This window comes from Parasteatoda tepidariorum, chromosome 6 (assembly GCF_043381705.1).
Source record: "Parasteatoda tepidariorum isolate YZ-2023 chromosome 6, CAS_Ptep_4.0, whole genome shotgun sequence".
Classification (NCBI taxonomy): domain Eukaryota; kingdom Metazoa; phylum Arthropoda; class Arachnida; order Araneae; family Theridiidae; genus Parasteatoda; species Parasteatoda tepidariorum.
In genome coordinates, this window is record NC_092209.1 from 447,377 (window position 1) to 471,481 (window position 24,105).

The window sequence follows — 24,105 nt, forward strand, 5'->3', positions numbered from 1 at the left end:
TCCGAAAGAATCGCATGAATCACATACAGTGAAAATGGCCATTGCTGAACATTCACGGAATTACGATCTATATCGATATAGCCTGTCAAATTAACTGCCATCGTCGCATAGGTAAACAAATAGAATAATATTCTTCATGAAAAACATTAAATATACTAATAAATTTATATTTTATCACATATTCTTTGTACCTTCCATTATCTTTTAATGAAAGCATAATTTCATCAATATAAGGGTTTGTCTCTTATTTTGCATTTTTGAACTGAATAGAATGTTAATTTTTATTCTTTAAATATGAGTGAATGTCTTATCAGAAGTATCTGACTCATTGATTAGAGCCAAATTCTTCATGAATAACTTTGTTATTATCACTAAATGAGTGGAATAATTCGCAAACTATTTTTGCTTGAATTAATAAACTTAAATCTTATTCATAAGATTTAATCGCATTACTTAAAAATTGTGTGCTTTCTTTTGAATTGACAAAAGTTGTCTCACTTTCAGATTATCCCGCATTTTATATTCAGGTATTTCCAGTTATTTATCTGTTTGTATTTATCAGCAAACCTAATATTGTTAAAAATTTCTATATTCTAGTTTAGGGTTTGTTGATTTAATTCATGATTTCTTGATTTAATCATGAATGAATCTATGATTCATTGTAATTTTTAAGAAAAGAAAATTCATTGTTTTGAATCAAGTGATTTATTTTTAAAGAAATCATCAGTTTTTGTAATTTTATTTGTTTTTAGTGTTTTTCTGTAGTTAATAATGATATACAGTCAACCCTGCTTAAAGGAACAGCCAAATCTATGCAATTAAGCGGGTTATTCGATTAAAAGGGGAGTGCAATGTTCAATCTTAAATACTGAATTTTTGAAAAATTTTACTTTTTAATGATATTTAATGCATAGTACAGCATTTTGATTAAATAAACTCAGTTTTATGATCAATAAACAATTAAATTTAAAACTGTCTGCTTTAGTATCATAAAATATATATGCCATTTAAAGTTACATAAAAATAAATCAATGTTAGTGAAAAGTATAATTTAGGTACTAAAATATTATTTGATCCCTCCAAAAAAAATCGATAATTGAAGACTGTTTTTTATACCTGTTTAATTCATCAATTTATCAAAATTAGATATTCCCTTTTAGTTTCTACTAAAATCTACTAATAGTGCATCAAAAGGGGACCATAAGTCTTGACCACAAGACGAATCACTCTATTCCTTTTTTGCATTCTAAATGATGTGTCTGTGTGAAGTAAGTCAAAGAGAGGTAAAAATCCCTTCGTTTACTTCAATGTATTAAACTGGCAGCAAGATTTGATTAATTTTTCAACTTCACCTACTAATGAATAAGAAGTTCCTATTGAAATGAGCACCTATTGTATCCTTATCTTAACTGAAAAAGGAAAATTCCATTTTAGCTGGTGAAACATTTCTCAAAAATAAATTTTTTTATTTTATTTCAGTACCACTTCTTTATGCAATTAGGTGGGGGCAAAAAACAACAAATAATCGTTTAAACGGTGCAGTTTAACATTAGTTTCATATAAAATGATTTGGTTCCATTAAATTTATTCATATAAGCGGGTTATTCGATTATCCGATCTGCGGTTAAGTAGGGACTGCTATATTTCTAATCCATTCTCTGTAAATTTAAATTATACCATTTCCTTGGCATTATAATAAAAAAAATTTTAATGCAGTTATATAGTTTGAAATAAATTGTTATATTTTTAATAATATGTGAGTTATTGTATTTACTAAAATGAACCTATTATAAATTGAACCTTTAAAAAAATCTTAATACAATGCCAAATTAACTTTATACTTTCATTTTTTGAGAGGGAAAGAAAACTGAATTTTAACAGAAATATAAAATTAAATTTATATATTTTTTAATTAAAAACCAATTAAAATCATTTCATTCTTAAATTCTTTATGAAACAGATTAAATTCTGCATTTGTGAATTTTTTTAATTTTTATTTTAGTTTTTTTTTAATTTCGCTTTTATTAGCCTAATGATTGACAAAATGTGCTGGGCTTAATAAATGAAAAAAAATATTTGTAATCATATCTTTTTACTTTCTTTGAAAAAAAGGAAATATACCTTGTGGAGTTACATCCATGACTGTTTTAACTAAGTTCATTCAAAGTGAAATAATGAAAGTCTTAGTTTCATCGTTCAATTTATTTATGAATGCCTTATAAATATTTTTCAAGTCTGCATCACATGTTTTTCAGACTCTTCTATAGATAACTTTGCATAAAACTTAGCTTATTCAAAGAAAATGGCTTCTGGTGAGATGCATGACAACAATTTTGAAGACCTCTCTGAATCCAAAAATGCTGTTGATAAAGTAATTGTAATTTATAACAGTTATTTTATTATAATTTAACTCATATATCAATGTGTGTGTTACAGTTATTCTACTTTAATTTATTAAAAATGATCTAATATTTCCTTTTTTCTCTCTCTCTCTCTTTTGTAATTGTTAGTACCTTATTAACATATTTTATTATAAATAACTTTATTTTAGTATTTGTTTTCCAAGTGATCTTTGTTGAATGTGTTCAAATAACCCTTTCACCCCCCCCCCTTTTGACACATTTGAATTTGTGCCAAGATAGCGTCCATGTGACAACTACTACATGGCCTATCTCAAAATTGGAAGAGGTGAAAAAATCATGAGTATTAATTTATATACTTGAAAACTTAAAGTTTATAATCATTATGCAAATTAATTCTTAAATGTTTAAAGCCTGCATTTAATAGCAACATTGTCAAAAAAAAGTATGGATGCTAAAAAAAACAATATTAATAAATATACTTTGAGTCTGTTCTATTGTATATGAATTACTAAACAGTAATGTGGGTTTGAAATTTATCAAACTGTAAACATTGTCTAATTGTGCATTTATAATCATGTAGAACTTGCCTAATGTTAATATGAGTTTTAAAAGCTATGTACTTTTATTAATGAATCTCCGTACATGTGCAATCACCACTATTTTTACTATACTCAAAATAGTTTGCCAAAGGTGTGAACATTCCAAATATCATGATTTTCAACATAACTATAGAAAAAATGCTGCTAGAAAGACAGCCTGTTTTGTCCTTTTGTGTTGTTCAGTATTTCTAAAAATAATAAACTTAAAGCGATAAAATATTATGATTTTAATTTGTGTGTGCTTATTCAATCATTGGTTTTAGCTACATAAGAGCATAAATACGTAGAATGACAGTAGGGACCTGAGGAAAGTGGCTTCACAACTATAGTCTTTTCCTTGCAATGCTATCAACCCTAAAATAGAATTGAAAACTTGAAAAAATATATGTAGCTTATCATACAAGAATGCAAAATGTATAAAAATATTAACTTTGAATTTTATTATTTTTTCGCTTACATTGATTTTTTATTTCACAGCAGTATTCAAGATACATTTTTTTTTATGTATAGATACTATTGTAACTACTCATTTATTTATTAATGTTTTAATTTGAATGAATTTATTGTGTTTAAATATAATATTTCTTTTTTCTTTAAGATCCTTTTACAGCCCTTCAATTACATTCAACAAGTGCCTGGAAAACAAATTCGAACCAAACTAACTAAGGTATTTCTTTTACATTTCATCCTTCCCATTTACTTATTTTCTCACGTCTTCACCTTGTTTGTCATATGTTTTTAAAAACTTCTTTATTATTTCTTTTTCTATTTCAAGAATTTTATATTATTTGTTTTTTCTGCATGCAAAAATTCACATATTCTTTTATAAATCAGGATTATTCTCATATTCTTTTATAAATCCTGATTTTCCTAATACAAAATTTCTGCTCATATTTGTCCTGATTTCAGTAATATTCCTGATTTTTTTTCTTTTTTGCTTATTTTGAATATACTATTTTGACAAATAAGCTATTTTAGAAAGTGAAATCTGTAACTTCAAATTAACAGAAGTTAGCATGAAAAACGATATTCCTTCTTCATCTAAACCCATTTTCTTCAGAAGAATGAATTATTTCTGAATTGGTATTAGAACAAAAATAGTCTTAACTACTTTGCTTTTTATAAAATCGTTTTCAATTTTTGCCATTTTATAGCTCTTTTTTATAAGTGTCAATAACAGACACTTGACCCCAAGGGGTTATGCACAGCAGGTGTGTCACACTTTAGCTACTGACAAAGAACAATTTTTTTTTTTAAATAAAAACGCTCTTCTGTAATAGAATGTCATTTCTTTTCTTATTTTTAATAAAAAAATTAATGCACTTGCTGAATTCTAAAATAGGTCTGATAAAAAAGTTAAATACTGCTGTGAAGGTCCTGTTGTGACTCCCCTTCTGAAGGTCCTGTTGTGGCTCCCCTTCTGGGAAATTTTGTGCGTATATTTATCAAGGCTTTCACAGGTCATGAAGAAAGGGAAAAACCTGGAATTGTCTGGGAATTTTATTTTAACTCTAAGCAGCAGTAAATAGTCTAGAAAAGTTAAATTTTTTTTTTTACAAAAACTAGGACATTTCCTAAATCATATCTATAAAATAACTAGCCTTAGAATTGTCAGTAACAGTAATCAGATTATGAAATCCTGGTTTCCCTCATAATCTAGAAATAAAAACAACTTTTTTACTTCTTTAAAAAATTTTGATTATATTTACTGCTCAAAAAATATTTAAAATCAATTATTAATTTCTTTCTGATTTAAATCAAGGGCAATTTTTGAAAAATAAATGAAACAAGTGATAAAAATATGATAATTTGGTTTAATCATTGATACGTCTATCTTCAATTAAAATTACACGTACAAGTGATTAGAACACATACTCTCTTAAATGCCTTCATTTTATTTCACATCTTGCATATGTTTCTCTTTGAATCATTCTATATAGCATATTTATATCAAAATGTTTTAACAGGCTTTCAATCACTGGCTAAAAATTCCTATGGATAAATGTCGAGAAATTGGAGAAATTGTCCAAATGCTTCACAATGCTAGTCTTTTGTAAGTATTGAATTTCATTACTTTTAAATTATCCACAATGATGCAATTTATTCTTTTCATCACATAATTTAGTTAATTTTGTTAGTTTGTGAAATGAAAGAGATTCAGTATTTTCATAATTGTTTCACGCTGCTTGAAACTTGCAAGATGAATAGCGTGGAAAAATCAATTTATTATTCTATTACTTTTTCTCATAGTGTAAATACAAACTTTTCTTCTGTTTTATACAATATTGTGCATTGCTTCTTAGTAAAATAATTAATATTTCATAAAATCTATTGAATTTTTGCTTTTTAACTTTGACTTCAGTAACCTCGTCATTCAGCTAGCCATATTTTCATGTATTTTCAACAACAAAAAGGAAAAAAAAGGTTGCTATTCACCTTTCAGTTTTGTAAATCAAATCTTATTTGTAGAATCGACGACATAGAAGACAATTCCATTCTAAGAAGAGGTGTTCCAGTTGCCCACAATATCTTTGGGGTAGCCAGTACCATCAACTCTGCAAACTATGTTTACTTCCTAGGATTGGAGAGGACACTCAAATTAGGACACCCAAAAGCAACTACTGTCTTTACCGGTATTTCACTTTAATGTGTTTTTAGTAGACTTGCTTTAAAATACAGAGAAACCTGTCAATTGTAACCTCTGGTGCTTTGGTGATCAACTTATAGAAGAAGTTAAATTATTGTTTTCTTTCTATCACATGTTCTCCTTTTATATATTATGTTATTCATGTATTTATTTTATATAACCATTCATAATAAAGATAAATAGAATTGTTATTATTTAAAGGATTTTAAAATTTTATTTAGCAAATATCCTGTTATTAATATAGAATTTAGTTACTAGAATGAATTGCAAGTTATTTAAATTCAATATTAAACTGGTTAGTTTTAAAAAAAAGCCCTCCCATATTTTTTTTAAAAAACAATACAACACATCTATTATCACAATATTTTAAAATTTGTTTTTCACTTACTTATAAGCTTATTTATTACGAAATCCCTAAATAGATTATTTATTTATTTTTTTAGTTAACTTATAAGTGGTTTGGAATTGCATTTAATAACACTCTAAAGTAAAGTTGACTTATTTCAGTGACTAACATTCAAGATATATAGGTTATATTCAAGATATATAGGTGGTTGAGTTACAATGGTTTTGCGTCCTTTTATTATATAGTATAAATGTGCTTCTTGATAATAGATGCCAACTTAGACAGGTGGTGCATTTACTAAGTTGTCCAACTTCCGTATATTTATTTGAAGAAGGCTTCTTTTTTCTACATACTTCTAAGCAATTTTGTCTGTGGCTGATTTTTGTTCTTTTTTCCTTTTTCTTATTATTTATTTAAATTTCTAATAATTGGTTATCATGATTGGCCTACAGTAGGGGTGGGTGCCCAACCTTTTTGAGTGAAGGGCCACATGCGTAGCAGATTGACCAATGAAAGACAGCATGCCAAAGGGAAAACCCAAAGTATTTAGGCAGACATATTCACTTCAATTTTAGATAGTAATTGTTATAAAAACATTGTTCTAACCACTAAATTCTTTTTCTAAGTTAACCTTGTAATATCTTAGCATAAAATTGAATACTTTTAAATGTTTAAAGTTAAAAACTTCTAAACTGATTACTTAAGAAAAAACAGAATCCGAAAATCAGAATCAGTTAATCAGAAAAAAATTTATATAAATTGAAATAATTAAAAAACTATGGGAAAATACATGTGTTTTAAAAATCATATTACATAATACAAAAGTCCATATAAACATAAATTTTAACTTTAAAAAATTTGTTCATAGAATTAAATTTTAAAAAAAATATTCTAGTTATTAAAATAAATGCAAGTTAAATACTTTGATTTAAAGAAAGTTTTAAGGGTTAAAAATTATAAAAATTGAAACAAAACCCCATCTGCAGTAAATAAGATTTAGCATTTAGAAGGGCAATATACTTGAACTTTAAAACATTTATTTTAAATTAATGATATGACGCAGAGAGGGGGAGAAAAAGAAAGCAATAATTTTGAATAAACTATTTTCCTTAATAATAAAAACTATTAAGATACTTGTTTAAAATGTTTTATGGTGAATATTTTTTTAACATGACACTTACTATTTACAATTAATACACATATGCATAAATAATTAGTAACATTTACATTACTTAACAAAACTTATTTTGATTATTTCTTTACTGTTAAAATTTAATGATATACAAATCATTTCCCAGCGTATAATCATGAATGATATGAAATGGTGTAAGTATATAGAAAATGGTTAAAAAAATTTCTTAATGGTTATTCTGTTATTTACAAAATTTTTTAATATTGTGATAATTTTATTCACGTGATCATGTGATAGCTTTTTTGAGCCATTAAATGAAAATTTAATGATTTTGTTTAAAAACTGCTCTGTAATTTTGAACAGGCCAAATTTATTCTGGAAAACAGTCTTTCGACAGAAGTTGTTGTTGTGGGTAGTAGTATTAAATTAGGACAAATAACTTAATAACTTTTGGAATTAGTCCAATATGATCACGTGAATACAAATAACAATGTGTTGTTTTATAATTGCCTAAATACTATTTGCTATGTGTGCTTTTTAAATTGCGTAAATATAAAACGCAATATGTGATTTTAAAATTACGTGAATGCGAATTGAGATGTACAATTTTAAATTGCGAAAAGACTACTCACAGCGCATGATTTTTAAGATGTGTGAATCGCGATATATATGGTTTTTAAATCGCGTGAATATGAATCGCGCTGGATGATTTTGAAATTTCGTTATTGTTAATACGAAATGCGATGTGCAATTTCAAGATCGCGTAAATACAAATTACGATGTGTGAATTTTAAATTACGAGAAGAGTTAAAACGTGTAAATACGAATCTCGACATGTGATTTTTAAATCATGTAACAACAAAAAGAATTGGTTGGGTGTGTGATGTTAAACTTGCACTTGTTCATGGGACTAAAAAAATATACACGTGTTTTGAATTATTTTTTAGCAAAAGGGAACGCGTTTAATATGAATGTACGCAACATGTTTTTTTTTTTTTATTATTATTCTTTACAGGAAGGGATCGATTTTGTTAACATACGTAATTACTTTTTAAGTTTCAAAAAAAAAAAATTTAAACAGTATCGAATTTTAAGAGTTGTAATATTGTGCTAAAATATCAGGATATTCAAAATCACAAGTAAAAATGTAGCAATAATTGGAAGGAAAAAAAATGTTCAAAAAACCTCTTATATTTAGGTAAAAATCGACACAAATACATTACGTAAAAAGTAATTATTTTAATGCGCGATGCAAAACTCGCGTGCTGTCAAATTATAGTATGAAAAATTTCAGAATTTTTTTAAATCTTGGGTAAAAAGAGTAGTAATAACTACTAAGGAAATTGTCAAAATCCCTTTATATTTTCGGTGAAATTGGTGTAAATAAAACCCGTCAAAATTTTATGTATTTAAATGCGAAATTAAAGTATCGAAATAGCGTATAAAAAATATCAGACTTTCAAAACCTTGTAGAAATGTGTAACAATAATTGCCAAAATAACGATTGAAAAATAATTTTATTTGCAATAAAATTGGCACAAATAAACCACTTCAAAAAATGGTTATCTAAATGAGCGATTATTTAATCGCGATTCGTAATAATATTGTGCTAAAATATCAAAATTTTAAAAACCATGCGGAAATGCGTAGCAACAACTGCTGAAAAAGGATGAAAAGTCAATCAGATTTTTCATGGAGTTGGCACAAATAAAGCGTTTCATAACTTTTAAAAATCGTGATTTCAGAAAGTATGTGAAAATGGGCAGCAATAACTACCGAAAAGTCATTGGATTTACGATGAAATCGGAGCACTCGAAGAGCATACCACCTGGCTAAACATTTCATTACCAAATACTGGATTTCCGGCTAGACTTCCAGCGCCAGATAAGACTCATTTATGTTTGTCACAGCCATATCCAGCCAGCCTTACAGTGACCTGTAAATTATTCATAAAGATCCAGTTTTGAATTTATGCCGATTAATGAATTTTATGCTGAAAACTGTTTTAACTAAATTTTATAATTAAATGTATATATTTGAAATAAGAAATTGCATTGATATTTGTTTCAAGTAAATAATAAGTTCAAGTCAAAATTAATTGCAGAAAAATAAGATACATGTGATGTATTCTCATTATTATTGTCATTATTCTTATTAGCTCACTATTCTTATTTTATTATTTCATTATTCTTATTATTACTCATTTGTAAATGAGTCAATGCAATATGTTTTTATTATTTGGGTATGTAGGCTTAGCATTTTATAGAAGTATAATTGAAAACAGTAGCAAACGAAATATAAAAATATTTTCTTACAAATTACATATTAATTATTCTAACATTATAACTAATTTAGACACCATAGAAGATTAATTTTCTAGTAAACAAAAGCACATGTTAAAAAACCAAGCCAATTGTTTTAACAAATATTTTTAACGAAAAATTTAATACAAAAAACTTTGAAGAAGAAAAGAACACATAACTCAAAAAAAAAAAAAAAAAACTCATCTGAAAACTTTTATCACATTTTCAGCCCAAGTCGATATACATTTATATTGAAAAGTAGCCTACATGAATAAAGTTGGTCATCAATATTTTTATTTTACTAAAAGATATTTTCTTTCTCTTTTGCTCAATATATAGAATTTCCAACCAATCTGGTTACCTTCCCACTAATCCAAGAATGATTTTTGTGATTTTTTTTTCATGTTATGTAAATATATGTTAACTTTCTCATAAAATTTTTTACGTGCAAGCAAATTAGCCCCTTGTGTGTTGCTAGATGTAGAAGTTATTTTGTCTTTGGAGGGCGCTCAAAAATTAGTTGGATATGGATGTAAAATTGTAATATGGTATAACCACTACATGAATCTTCTGTTCAACATTGCTTTTAAAATAAAGTTTCTCACCAAATATTTAAGAGATGGGTAAATCTCATTGCTCATAACTGACATTATAGACTGACATTATAGTTATCAGAATATAAAATATTAAACCTTGCAGCCATTCATATAGACTTACCTTATTTCCAATGTCACTTTGAAATTTTTTTTCAAATATGTTTTATATTTTTCAAATCAGAAACGATAAATGTATGTTATAAAAATATTATTTTTGTTATAGAAAGTTATAGTTTTTTTACTTTTGTTCATTTATTAGCATTAAAAAAAAACAATTTTAACTTAAATAAATTCTAGTGACTTAAATCTTGAAACCTAGTTATTTATTTTAAATTTAATACCAATATTTTTAAATCTTTTACTTTTCTTTAAATTTATTTACTTTAAATCTTTATCTCTCATTATTACCTACTCTGGGCACTTTTTGACTGAAGTCCACATCATACATTTACATAGATCAAAGAATCTTTTAAGTAACAAATATTAAGTAATTTTTAGTAGAAAAATCTTGATGTACTTATGCTAAAAATATCTCCATGCATGTAGAATAAGATTTCTCAGCCTCTGTTTTATGCCTTATATTTTTTAAGTATGCATTACACATCTATTCGAAAGTAATCAATATGAAAGATCAGTTCCATAATCTGCTACTATTCAATCCCTCATGTTGAATATGAGAGATTGAAATTCCTGGGGAAAAAAATTTAAGGAATTACTGTTCAATAAATTCTTTAACGGGGAGAAAGGGGTCACTTTGCTTCTTTCTAACTTTTTCGTTTTTGTATTTCCCTGAGCCATTTTTCATTTTAGGGTAAAGATTTAGAAACAAAAAGCCAGCATTAGATTGAAAATAATCCAATCTATGCAACAAATCTTAGTTACTATTAGAAATTGATTTGGCACTGTATATGTGATTTTTCAATATTTATTTTATTTCTCTAGAGCAGTTGCTGGAGCTTCACAGGGGTCAGGGCATGGAGATTTATTGGAGAGACAGCTACATTTGTCCCTCTGAACAAGAATATAAAGAAATGGTCAAACGAAGTAAGCATCCTCTTTTTCTCTGTTTTATCTATACAATTGAAATCAAGTTTGGCTATTCAAGCAGGCTTTAATGATATAAAACTGCCAAGGACAAAAGAGGAGAAAATCATAAGAATGAAATGATAAAATTAAGTTTCCAAAGTAAAATTTAAATGTAATTATAACATCATTTATCTAAAATATAAATTATGTATAAAAATATAGTATTTTATTTTACTTTCAATGGGATTTATTTAAAAGAACTTGGCTTAAACCCAATTACCTTTTGGCTGTTTAATATTTTGTAAAGTAAAATAAGTTTAAAAAATTTTTGAAGAAAAAAATTAAGCAAACTTATGAGATACTTGAAAATATATGTTATTTAATTATTACGCACAAACAAATTGTTAAAACTCTTTAGGCAGAAGATCACTTGAATGCATATACAAAATAAAATATAACATGCAAAAAACAGAAAATAAAATGTAAAGAAAATACAGAACGAAACACAAAACGAAATCTATAAACCGAGTAACGAATTCAAATGAACTTACATGTACTGGAATCTTTGAAGAATGCTTTAAAATATTTTCATAATAAGATTGCAAAATGTGAAAACAGAAGTGCAAATTAAGGGATCTTTTGTGGTGCATTCTTACTGCAGTACTGAATCACACTTGATTTGTTAGTTACCTTGGATTGGCCCAAAAATGAATGTACGCAAGATAATAATATTATACTGGATAATTTAAAGTTTATAATTAATAAGGTTGATATTTAATTAGACAATTTTAATGATTTTAGAAAATTAACATTTATTTAAAAAAAACATTATTTGCCCGTTTTGCACAGTTATTTTTAGCCTGGGATTTGTACATGATAAAAATATAAATTAACAAAGAAATTTTCAGTTGTAATAACATAAAATTAATTCAACGTTTTATATAGAACTAGTTTATTTATAATAAATTTAAAATAATTTTTTTATCGTATAAATCAACAATGCAGATATTTTCTTCTTTTTTAATACCTAAATCCAAAAAAAATTAGAATAATTATCAAGGGATGAAAGACTTCCGCGAAAAAGCGGAAATCCGCTTTTTCTCCCAATTTTTAAAATTTCCGACCATGTTCAAAAAAACTAAAATTTTTGGGGAGTCCAATTAGACAACCCAAGCCTCCCGAACGATAGTCGGATTACCGCGACTTCCGCTATAGAGTGGAAAGGAGTCTAAGCGTTTCGTTTCCGACCGCCGATATTTCTTTTCTTTTGTTTGGCTGATTTTCAGAATTTTAAATATTAGGAACTGCGCCGGAATATGCTAAAATCGCGATTTTTAATCAGACGATTTTAATATCAATCATCGATTTTCGTATTTAACTGATTTAAAAGTTACGTGTTGCGATTTAAGCCGTACTAGGAATTCCTATTCACTCAATTTTAAAATCCAATATCGCGATTTGTATTTAAGCGTTTTTAAAACCCAATATCGCGATTTGTATTCTCGCGAGTTTAAAATCCAACATCGCGATTCGAATTCACGCATTTTTAAATCCAATATTGCGATTCGTTATCACGCAGTTGTAATATCAGATATCGTTTTTCTTATTTGTACGCTATTTAAAAATTACTCATTGCGATTCGTATTCACGTGATCTTAAAACTATGCATCACGATTCTTTCGTGTTTTTAAAATCCAACCGCACGGTTCATATTCATGTGATTTTAAAATCCAACCGCACGATTCATATTCACGCGATTTTAAAATCCAAAATCGCGATTCATATTCACGCGATTTTAAAATCCAAAATTGCGATTTTGAAATCCAAAATCGCGTTTTTAAAATCCATATTCGTGATTCATATTCATGCGATTTTAAGGTTCAAAATCGCGATTCATATTCACGAGATTTTAAAATCCAAAATCGCGATTCATATTCACGCGATTATAAAATCCAAAATCGCGATTCATATTTACGAGATTTTAAAATGCAAAATTTTGATTCATAATCACGCGATTTTAAAATCCAACCGCACGATTCATATTCACGCGATTTTAAAATCCGACCGCGCGATTCATATTCACGCGATTTTAAAATCCAAAATCGCGATTCAGATTTACGCAATTTTAAAATCCAAAATCGCGATTCATATTCACGCGATTTTTAAAATCCAAAATCGCGATTCATATTCACGCGATTTTAAAATCCAATATCTCGATTCATATTCCCGCAATTTTGAAATCCAAAATCACGATTCATATTCACGCGATTTTAAATGCAATATCGGGATACATATTCACGCTATTTTAAAATCCAATATCGCGATTCTTGAAAGAAGTAGAAGTAAGTTTTCTCTTTAATTAGTTTCTGTAAAGATGTGGTATATTTTTCATTAGTAAGTAATTTAATAGTCGTGCCTTCCTGTAATTGCTTTATTTTTTTTAATATAGTAGTGGTCACAATTTTAAAATTATATTTAAGAAAAATTTAAAGTTAGCTGTCTAAATGCTTCTGCCACTAATGCATATTAATAAAATGTCTAAATGCATATTAAATAAAAATCTCCCAGCATAGTTAAAAGTTGCTTTTATAAATCTCAGTATCATATAGAGCACTACCCCTCCCCCCTCTCCTCCCAGTGGCCTGCATTGTAAAAGTTCAGCTTTTTTTATTTTTGTCCACTTTCATGCCTGTATCATTATGATTACAAGGCAAGATTAATTCCTCCTGGTAAATATTATTTAGCAAAATTGTATAATTGTGAAAAATAAAGATTATCATCAATAAATCTAAAAGCAAATTTAATATTAGGACTATAGTTTTTTTCATAATAGTGTAAAAATAAGTTAGCTAAGAGAGATGAAAAATTAGATCCTTGTGTTGTTCCATCAATTTGAATTAAAAACTGTTTTCTATTTTAAAAATAATTATTAAAAGGACAAAAATAATTAGAATTTCCCTATAATCAAAATCGCAATTAAGGATATTTTTAAAATCATAGTAATAACTCAAAAGAACATCTTTTAGTTTAGAAAGAAGAATGCTATTGAAGAGATCTTGGAAATCAAAAATCGCAATAGGATTAATTTTATTTTGTTTAATAAATTCCAAAATCTGTTGAGTATTAGTGATAATCCACGAGAAACCTTCTTTAATAATGTTAATAATTTTATTTAAATAGTTAGAGAAAATGGTGCCAAGTTTGGTTAGGTAAGTATCAGATCCACATGTGATTATTCTAAATTTTATGAATTTTTGGTCTGATAATTAAGTAAGGAAATTGTATTTTGCTAATTTTAATTTTTAACCTCTTATATATAGCTAAAAATTTTTAATTATAATATTATTATTTAAATTACTAAGATTAACATTTTTGCTATTTTTTAACTACTAATTAAAATTTTTTTCACAGAAAAGATTTCACTTAGAGATTCGTAATATTTAAAGCTTTTAATTATACTGAAATCTTTTAAAGGAAATAAATTATTTAAATTTTCAATAACATTATGAAATTTAATCTTATCGAAATTAGGTTTTTGAAAGTTAATGCCGAAATATAAGTGATCTTAATTTTTTTTTTGTGAATCTTTATTCATTTTAGCTTTTACAAGATCGAAACAAAGAATCCTTGAAGCTTAAATTAATAAAAGAAAAGTTAATAATTTGATCTTGAAGCTTATATACATCATTATTCTTAAGGGGAAAAACAAAATCTTTCATTGGTTCAATATTATTATATTTATGAAAATCTTTTTTCATATTAGAAATAAAGTTTACATTTAATTTGTCACTATTAAGAGAGTTTTTATTACTTCCTGATCCCCGTTTATCTTGATTTGTATGCTTATCTTTAATGTGATGAAGTGAGTAAGTTGAGGAGTTATTAAAATTAATCTGTGTATGTTGGAAACTATCGTTTATCCCATATGGCAAAATTGTTTTGTATAAAATATATATATATAATAATAATAATTTTTTATTTGCAGGGATTTAATGTTGGAAAGTAAAATTTATTTTTTCAAATTGCTATGTAAATTTTTGTAGTAATATTTTTTTCAAATGATATTTCTAGAAAAAAAAGAAAGAAAAAACTGTTATGCTTCATTTCTTAAAAGTAAGAAAATTAGTAATAGTAACACTTAACGCTTGCAGATGTTTATAGAAACACTAAGGACAATGTTTTTTAGATATTTATACATTTACAGAAATGGCGTATTAGGTTACGCTTGGATTGATTATTTAGATTGATACTGTGTTTAAAACATAGGGGTTAAAGAAATTTTGATTTAAAAGAAAGGCTATTAGACCATGAATTAGCAGCTGCTCATCAGATTTTTCACATCATCAAAAATCATTAATATTTATTAATATAATTATTAGTTTAATGTGATTAGCTTGTATTAAAAAGCATTTAGTTGCTTTTTTGCTTAAGAAAATTTTTATTTTTGCTCTCAGACCTCAAAATCTCTTCAAGAATATGAAACATTTACTTGATTTATTTTTTCCACTTTGAATACTTTTATTTTAAAAAATCAAGTGATTTAAATTGTTATTGAAATTGATGGTTTTAACAATGTATTTTTAATTATGGATACACTAGTTAAAACTGTAAATAACTGTCAACCCTGGTTTAAAAAGATGCTTTATAAAGTAAAATGACTCTTAAAACCCATTTAGATTGAAAGATGTGGTTCAAAATAATATGTATTAGTGTTATTTTTACTTGTTTATATCTAAAATGTTTTTTTTTTCTTTCTGAAATGTTCCTTATTGATTGAAGGTAATTATAAAATAAAGCCTATATTCTTGATTCTTTTATTTCTGAATAGAAACTGGTGGTCTGTTTGGACTGGGTGTCAAATTAATGCAGCTTTTTAGTGATAACCAAAGGTAACTTTAAAGGAACAGCATTTTATTAAGTTCTATACGTTCCCCTCACTAAATGTATAAAAACAATCGATAAATCTGTCTTTAAAGAATTTTCCTGGGAAGATGTACCTTTTTTCTTGTTAATGTCTCCTATGAACTCAATGAGTGTGTTTTCTATTGATGCCATTTAATACTCTAATTCTTTAATACTAGTTGATAGTCCTACTTTATTTTTAGTAATGATAATTTTATGAAAAGCTTTTATGAATTGAAGGTTTAGGTGTTTTTAATAAATAATGATTTATTGTAATTATTAAAATCAATTTTTTTCATTTAAATAAATTTTTTTGTTGAACTTAGATTTGTCTTGATTTAATGTGAATTTTTTTAAGAAAAATACTTTTTTTTTAATTATTGAATGCATAAAATGTTTGAAACTTATAACTTCATTGTTCATCGGCAAAAGAACTATGCATTTTAAAACAGTAGAATTGTGTTTTTAATAATTAACTTGAAGTAAAAATGATTGTAGGTTTTTGTATTCATTTTTTGAAAGATTATATGCTGTGTGCACAATGTCTTATAGAACATACAGCTAATAACATAATTTCAAAATATATCTTAGAATATTCATACCTTACTTAATTAATCTTTTAAGAAAACTTTATTTAAATTAAACAGTAACTAGATATAGAAAAGACACATATTATTTGTCATCTGCTTGTTTTTTATTCTTTAAAATGTGGATATTTTAACTACCTTTACTGCGTTCTTAAACTAGATCTGCTTTTTTTCACAAAACAAGAACTGAAAACTTGATGAAATATTTTGATCAAGTTTTTTTACCTTTTTATAAGTAAAAAAAGAAATTCTATAGAGACACTCATATTTCATTTCTGTTTCATGTCATAATATTTATTTATTTTATGTTGCAGTGACTTTACCAAGATTATAGCCATCATGGGACTCTATTTTCAAATCAGGGATGACTATGCTAATCTCCAATCTAAAGAAGTATACATCCATTATTGAAATATTTTAAAAAAATTTTAAAAAAACTTGTATCAATTATGTTTTTCCCTCTTATTTCTCTCTCTATCAATATTTGATTGTTTAGAATTTTTGTTTTAAATTGATATAATTTACAAAGGAATAGAGATAGTACAATAATGAGCACATTCGAAAATCTTGAGGGAATGTGAGTGAATAATCAATGCAATGAAAAAAATTAAAGCAAGTACTTCAATTATGATTGCGCCTTTGAATATGTCTGCTCATATCTTTTATTGAAAATGTTGGAGTATAAAAACAGTTTAATTAGTATCAAAATAATAATTTGTACAGCTAATTTTACTGCCAAAGTGTTGCTGCCTAAAAATAATAGTTATCTGAAAGACTAGGATATAAGCCATAGTTAAGTTTTGAGCTTTTTTTTTTTTTTTTAATCCCTTAAGCAAAGTGTTTTGCAATTCGTCTCACCTACTTAATTGTATAATTTTATTTCTAAACTAAAGTGTACTGGTAAAGATTATTATTTTCTTTTTCACATCAAAAATTGCCAACATTTTCTGCTGCAAGATCAGTTTTATTTGTTCAGGAATTTACTAGTAATCTAAGCGTCAGGCTTCAAAATATCAACAAAAAAATTGTCTTTTTCACTTCTAATTCTTATACAGTTCGACAGGTAGCGTAAAATATTCTTAAAACAATTATAATGAAATAAAATAAAAATACTGCAGTTTTGTTATTTTGCTGTATTGTTTTAAAAAATTGTTGGAATTACTATTATTGTTGTATTCTATTTTTTTATCCACTTTTATGTTACTAATAATATGCCAAATCTTAAGGAAATATTTGATTGAATGATCGTGTTTTACAAGTTATTTTTAGTATTTTGTATTAATTTTTTAATATTTTATTTTCCTCTTATGTCTCTGACAAGTTGGTGTAAAAGGGTCATAAACCTACCGTAGATTCCGGCGTATAACGCGCACTTTTAATGCAAAAAATAACATTGGAATTTACGGGTGCGCGGTATGCGCCGAATATAAAAAATTATAGATTAAAAAATTCTAAGTATAGAAAAATACTTTTATTTTAAAGAAATAACATAACTTTACCTATATACTTTATTGATTTTCGTTATTACGTAAATAGTTCATTATCTCAGAATCACATTATTACTCTTTCAACTCTATCCTCACATACATATCAAATTCAGTTCTTTTATTTTTGCGAAAGATAGGGAAAAGAACTTTTTATTTACGATCTTGAAAGACGAGATATTGCACATGTAAAATCCTAATTTTCGTCCGCATTATACGAAGAGTATATCTTAAAATTCAAAAAAAGTATTAGAAATTACAGGTGCACGTTATACTACAGGGCGCGTCATGCGCCGGAATATACGGTATATTAAATTGTTAATTTTTAAGACTAAAATATTCTTTAATAATTACAAAATTGTTGATATAGTTTATTTCTGAAAGTTTAATTAACTGTGGTTGTTAAATGAATGAATTTAAAATAGATTTTATGCTTGTAACTGCAATGACAAAATGATTCGCTGTTGATTCCACAAAATTATGATTTGTTATAATATAAAATTGCTGCATAAATACATTAATTTGATTGAATAATTATGATTTATATGATAACCATTGTACTCTATAATAATAAACTATCCAGGGTTTCTACAGTTCTAATAAAGGTAGTACAAATTTTTTATTTACAAGTTTTAAAATGTTTGCTTAATTTGAATTAATTGTTATCAATTTTGAGTTAAAAAATCACGATTATATACACCATTGTTCAAATGTGGAAGTATTAAATAGGATGGTGAAGTGCAATTATGGCTTTCAACGATATTTTTATTTTGCATCTTACAACTTAAAATATAACCACTTAACTGAAAATTCATTATTTTTCCCAATAAATACATAACTATTTTAAAATATTGGTGTTAACTCTTAGTAAATTGAATTTCAAAAACATAAAACTTCTTCCTTTTTACAGTACACTGAAAACAAGAGCTACTGTGAAGATTTGACGGAGGGTAAATTTTCATTCCCTGTCATTCATTCAATTCGAAGTAATTTAGATGATCCTAGAATTATGAGTATCCTTTTAATATTTCCTTCATGATATTATATTTATTAAAGACAATGTTAAAATTTACTTATGTGACCACTCTGCTTGATTCTAAAAGTAGTACAACTTTTAAATATTTATTATTTTAGACATTGAAATATCTTCTTAAAAAATGTGATTGTGTTTGCTAAAGTGTACATATAATTAACCTTATATTTTCTAATGAATAGAATCAAGGTATTTTTTAAGTTGTGGATCTACACAACTTAAACAAAACACATGGGATAATTTTTGAGCTATTGTGTAAAAAAAAAATTCAGTTTAAAGAAAAATATTCTGTACTTGTAGGAACAGTGTGATTCAAGATTATTTTTGTCAGTTTAAATTCTGTATTTTAAAAATAAATAATCTTTAAAATTTAATTTTTGAATTATCTTTGAATAAGCAAATTGTATAAAACATTTTTGATTCACTTAAAAAGTTCTGAAAACTAAACTCAGTGGTGCGACAGCCCATAGAGGGCCAACTGTGTCCATCTCATTTTTCTTGACCTTGGCCTGTGCGGTTCAGGAACATATGTTCCGATTAGGTGGTCAGCCGTATACGAAACCCCCAGTGTTCAGTTCCCAAGAATGGTACTCATTTATCAACCCACTGAAGGGATGAAAGGCTGAGTCAACCTTGCCCGGCCCGAGGATCGAACCCAGGACCTGGCACGGAGGAGCTAGCACTCAGTCACCAGGCGTCAAGAATCATACACATTAAAGAATGATTAACATTTAATATGTGAAACAAATTAAAAGCAGAGTCTGTTTTAAACACAATTATTATAAATTCTTTTTTTAAAAAAATAATGAATGCCACCTAAATTTAGGAATGGCATTTATTGTTTTTCTGTAGTGTATATTTTGGTTGTTATAAATAATGTTTAATAAACAATAATGAACTGAAATATTCTTCCATAATGATACCCTGACCTGCTGCAACCTTGGGAATGTCTAGGGAATGTTTCCATTTCTACTGGAAGTTTTACTTTTGTCATAAAAACTTGTTATGTTGTCATGTATTGTTTTTGCTTTCACTCATTGAAATTTCATCTTAAGAATTTTAATTATGAGTTTAAAATACTTTTTCCAAATTTTTCTCGAAGTGATCCACTCACGGAAAAAATGCATGCTCTATTGTCAAGGTCAAGAGAAGGTTAAAATTCCTATTTTCAATCCGAAATTCTATAATGCTTAGCTTATTTAATTTTTCATTACACTTTATTAAAAGAAAAAGTTAATTTTTGAGGAAAAAAAGTGAAAATCATACTATTATGCTAAATTTAAAAAAATAAAAAAAAAAATCATTCATAGGATCCTTGGTAAAATGATACTGCTGTTAAGATGTTAACATTTGCTCCGATAGTTTTCTTGTTTGAAAAATGTGTTATTATTCTAATTTAATTTTTGTAGATTTTATTATTTGTCTATCCATTATAAATTATTTCAGTTAACGTTCGATAAAGATATAGTGAGGCAGAGAACCTCAGATGTAGAAATAAAAAAATATGCCGTTGAACTGATGGAGAAGATAGGATCCTTTGAGTACACTAGAAATATTCTCAAAGAATTAGACATCCAGTGAGTTACAATTTACATTTCTGTTCAGTGTAAAAATTCCATTTTGTAATTGTTTTGTTTTCCCTTTCTAGGGCTAGGAAAGAAATTGAAGACTTGGGACACAACTCTTTCCTCGTCAGCATTCTGGATGAGCTGAAGTTGTGGTAGGAGATACCCAGCATCTTTAATATTAAGTATTTGGGTTAGATGATCACTTGCGTTCATCTATTAAATGTGTCCTTTTCATCCTCATTTAATATGATCTACGATGGAATTTCATTCAAATATTTTTCTGATTGTGTTGAGAGTTGTATATGTATGAATATGGATCATTAGTACTGTGCTATTGTTAAACAAACATCTTTAGTAGATCGAAAAAGAATACATTCAAACAATTATTCATTTTAATATACATGCTTGTTTGTTATTTAAATATCAAAATTTGAAATTCAATATTGTTTTTTTTTAATATTTTGCATAACTGAAGATTATTGTTTATTAATGATCCTTTTGTTGGATGAAAACTGCTTTGATTCCATAACCTGGTCGACAGTTGCACATATCAGTGTGTTATTTTGTCTAAGAAATGATCCGCCTAATTTTAATCTAGATAAGTATATGCTGTTGAGCTACATTTCAGGTGTGTTCTAAAACATGCATTATGCAGGTTTTCATTCTACGTTTTTTTCCTTGAAGGCAAGCTTGTCTGACTGCAGTTTTTTTTTTTTTTTAAACATACATTTTTGATTGAGTGCAACTACTGAGGACTGATCCTAGATAAGGATGAGTCGATAATGAGACCGTTTTTATCTTGTAACATCTAATTGAACTGATATGTTTTTTCAAATGTCAACATTAAGAAATAGCATTTATTTGAAGTATGGACTTTTTGTGTGTTGTAACTGCTAAAATAGTGTTTGACCTAAATACAATTATTTATTTTTTTAAATATGAAATGTAGCTTCTTTTCTGACATCCTTAATTACTTCCTGTACAATTAAAATATTTATCTGCAGCTTCGATTAAAAACCTTGTGTTTTTATTTCAATATTTCATAACTAATATGTAAACATTGCTTTATACTACCAAATGTAAGATACTTTTGAAGAAAAAAAAATTTCAATGCTAAAATGTATTTATTTTTTTAAATTTTGTTTTTTGAGAAGACTGTGCTAGTATTAGGTTACTTCATAGATAACTTTAGGTGCTTTCTGTAGTTCACTATTGTGTTTAAAATGTTCACATTACATATATAAATAATTTACTGATGAATCAGCAGGAATGATCTTTTAAAAAAAAATTTTATAAGCTTATTTGTTTAATATGCAAGTTGAATAAAGTTTTTTTAATCAATAAATGCCTTGTTAAAACATTATCTTGGTTACAAAATTTATTTAAATGAGGAAGACACATTTGTTTCTTGTGGTTACCATAAAATTTGCTTGCAACAATTTAAATCAAATCGAAAGTGTTATTTTTTTCCCTGAAGTATTCATCATATTTCATATTTAACAAACTCTTAGTATTATTTGTGACACCAATTCATATTTTGTTATTTGTTTCATTTTGTGTTTAAATTAAACAAGTCTTGTTTTTTTTATCTACATTGAAAGCTTTTCTTATTTTATTTTTTTAACGCTTCGACCTTTTTTTGTTTTTATAGAAACATTGTGTTTAGTATTGCACACATAGTATTCTTTTTTTAATACTCATTAGTGGGTATTAGTAATGGGTGAAAATGCAATACGCTTTTGTTATTTATTTTTTTCTCACTTTATCAGATGCCAAAGATTATAAATCTTTTACTTTATTTGTGTACTGCTTTCATTTTGTATGTGAATATGAGCAAACATCTTAAATAACTTTTATTTGAGTTATCAGATTTTGCTCAAGTGCCTATTTTAATGTTCTATTCCTTTTAATACATAACTTTTTCGACCATTGTTAAACAAAATAATGAAGAAAAGATTAAGTTCATTTTTTAGATAGAATTATCTTTTATCTATATTTAAATAAGCAAATTTTATAATTGTCTGCAAAAATTTCATTTGGTCCATTATAAAAGTTCTCAAGATATCGATAAAAATTCAAAAAGTAAAATGAATATGAAATGGTCCAAACTTTCAACTGTTCTCCTAACTAAACTCTTAAGACATTCTGTACATTTTGATAGTCAAGAATTGAAATGTTTTTGCGTCTGATTCCCCCAACATAATTAATAGTTGGCACTCATTAATCAGCGTTATGGAGCTTGAAATTTAGAATTATAATTGGTTTTTTGTAAGTGGAAATGAGGTTAATAAAATAATAATAATAAAAATTCTTTATCCCTTGTGTTATTTTTTTTTCATTATTGTATCTTATATTCGTCCAGCCTATAGTTCTATAGAAATAAATATAAATTAAACAATTTCATGTTGAGCACATAAGTAAATCTGAAAGGTAGGCTTATAGTTTACTAATCTTTTTGATTATCATCTTGAAAGCGATACTGTTTCATTGAGGAACCATTATTGGTTTTTCTCATTTCAGAACTCTATCATTTTGTAAAAAAAGAGAGCTGAATATTAACTAAAAACATTTATTTATTTAAAAGTTAATGTAAGGATTTGTTGTTCTTTTATAAAATGCTTCCAATATTTAAGTATTTTTGAAACTTTTCCCAAGATTATATATTTTTTAAATATTTTCATTTTAAGAACTGTGATTATCATTGGATTTTTTTCTTCTAAATATCATTCTTTCTTTCTCTCCTTCAAAATTTTAATTTATTCAAAACTAATAGTTTATGAAGATGTTAGAGCTTAAATGCTTCAATTGTCTTTATCACTCCAATATATTTGTTCCAATTACTATGTGATGCCTAGTCCCCCAATGGTCTTCTAAAAAAAAATGTGTGCATTGCTAATGTAAATAGAATGTGATGAAGCAAGTTGCACATTTTGCCATTTTTTAGTATTAGATGTTAAATGATTATTAGTAGTAATATTCATATTGGTTTTGAACAACTCAATAAAAACTATTTTTTACATTCTCTTTTCTTTGTGTATTTTTTTTAAAATCAAAATCATTCCCTCCTCTACAAAACACTTCTATACTAACAAAATTTATTTTGGCAGCAAATTTTTTGGAAGAATTCGGATGGCATATCCCCATTCCAAATTCGGATGGATCAGAATGAGGAAATCATTCTATGAGAATGCTTTTAAAATGATAGTGGTCGTAAAGAATTAGGAAGAAAAAAAAATTTAACACTTAGTTTGTTCGATGCAAATTTTGCACGGGTAAACCATTTTCTAAAAGCATCGTTTTTCAAACTGTGCCAACAGTTATGCTGCAGAAAACTTTCCAAAACATCTGCTGCTAAAAGGTTTTTATCCATACTTTTGTCCAACCTCCGTTATACAAGTACTTTACACTTTTCTTCTAACTGTGTTTTGTATTCCTTAGTATTTTTGTTTTTCAAATACAGTTGAATATTTTTCAAATCCAAGTAATCGTTCATTTTGTTACGATTAACAAAATGTTTTT

General features: G+C 26.6%; 1 protein-coding gene across 5 annotated transcripts; it reads left to right on the forward strand.

The window, feature by feature from the left end:
• On the forward strand, positions 1–23,610 carry LOC107441872 (geranylgeranyl pyrophosphate synthase quemao). 5 transcript variants are annotated; one of them, XM_016055268.3, is made up of 11 exons: positions 1–111; positions 2,256–2,371; positions 3,561–3,629; positions 4,930–5,015; positions 5,432–5,595; positions 10,929–11,030; positions 15,841–15,901; positions 16,816–16,894; positions 18,896–18,998; positions 20,481–20,595; positions 20,667–22,660. In XM_016055268.3, the coding sequence occupies exons 2-11, from the start codon at positions 2,303–2,305 to the stop codon at positions 20,740–20,742; spliced, it is 924 nt and encodes a 307-aa protein (XP_015910754.1). In that variant the 5' UTR covers positions 1–111; positions 2,256–2,302; the 3' UTR covers positions 20,743–22,660. The 5 variants fall into 5 exon arrangements, with proteins under 5 accessions (XP_015910754.1, XP_071037663.1, XP_015910752.1 ...); XM_016055266.3 differs by having other exon boundaries at positions 97–235; positions 20,667–23,610; XM_043055198.2 differs by lacking the exon at positions 1–111 and adding an exon at positions 387–527.
• The last annotated feature ends 495 nt before the right edge of the window (positions 23,611–24,105 follow it).

Bases quoted from the DNA above. Each gene is read 5' to 3' on its own strand.
- LOC107441872 (XM_016055268.3), top strand. From the start codon at position 2,303: ATGGCTTCTGGTGAGATGCATGACAACAATTTTGAAGACCTCTCTGAA. The intron at 3,630-4,929 runs GTATTTCTTTTA...ATGTTTTAACAG, and splicing joins TTCGAACCAAACTAACTAAG to GCTTTCAATCACTGGCTAAA. The intron at 20,596-20,666 runs GTGAGTTACAAT...TTCCCTTTCTAG, and splicing joins CTCAAAGAATTAGACATCCA to GGCTAGGAAAGAAATTGAAG.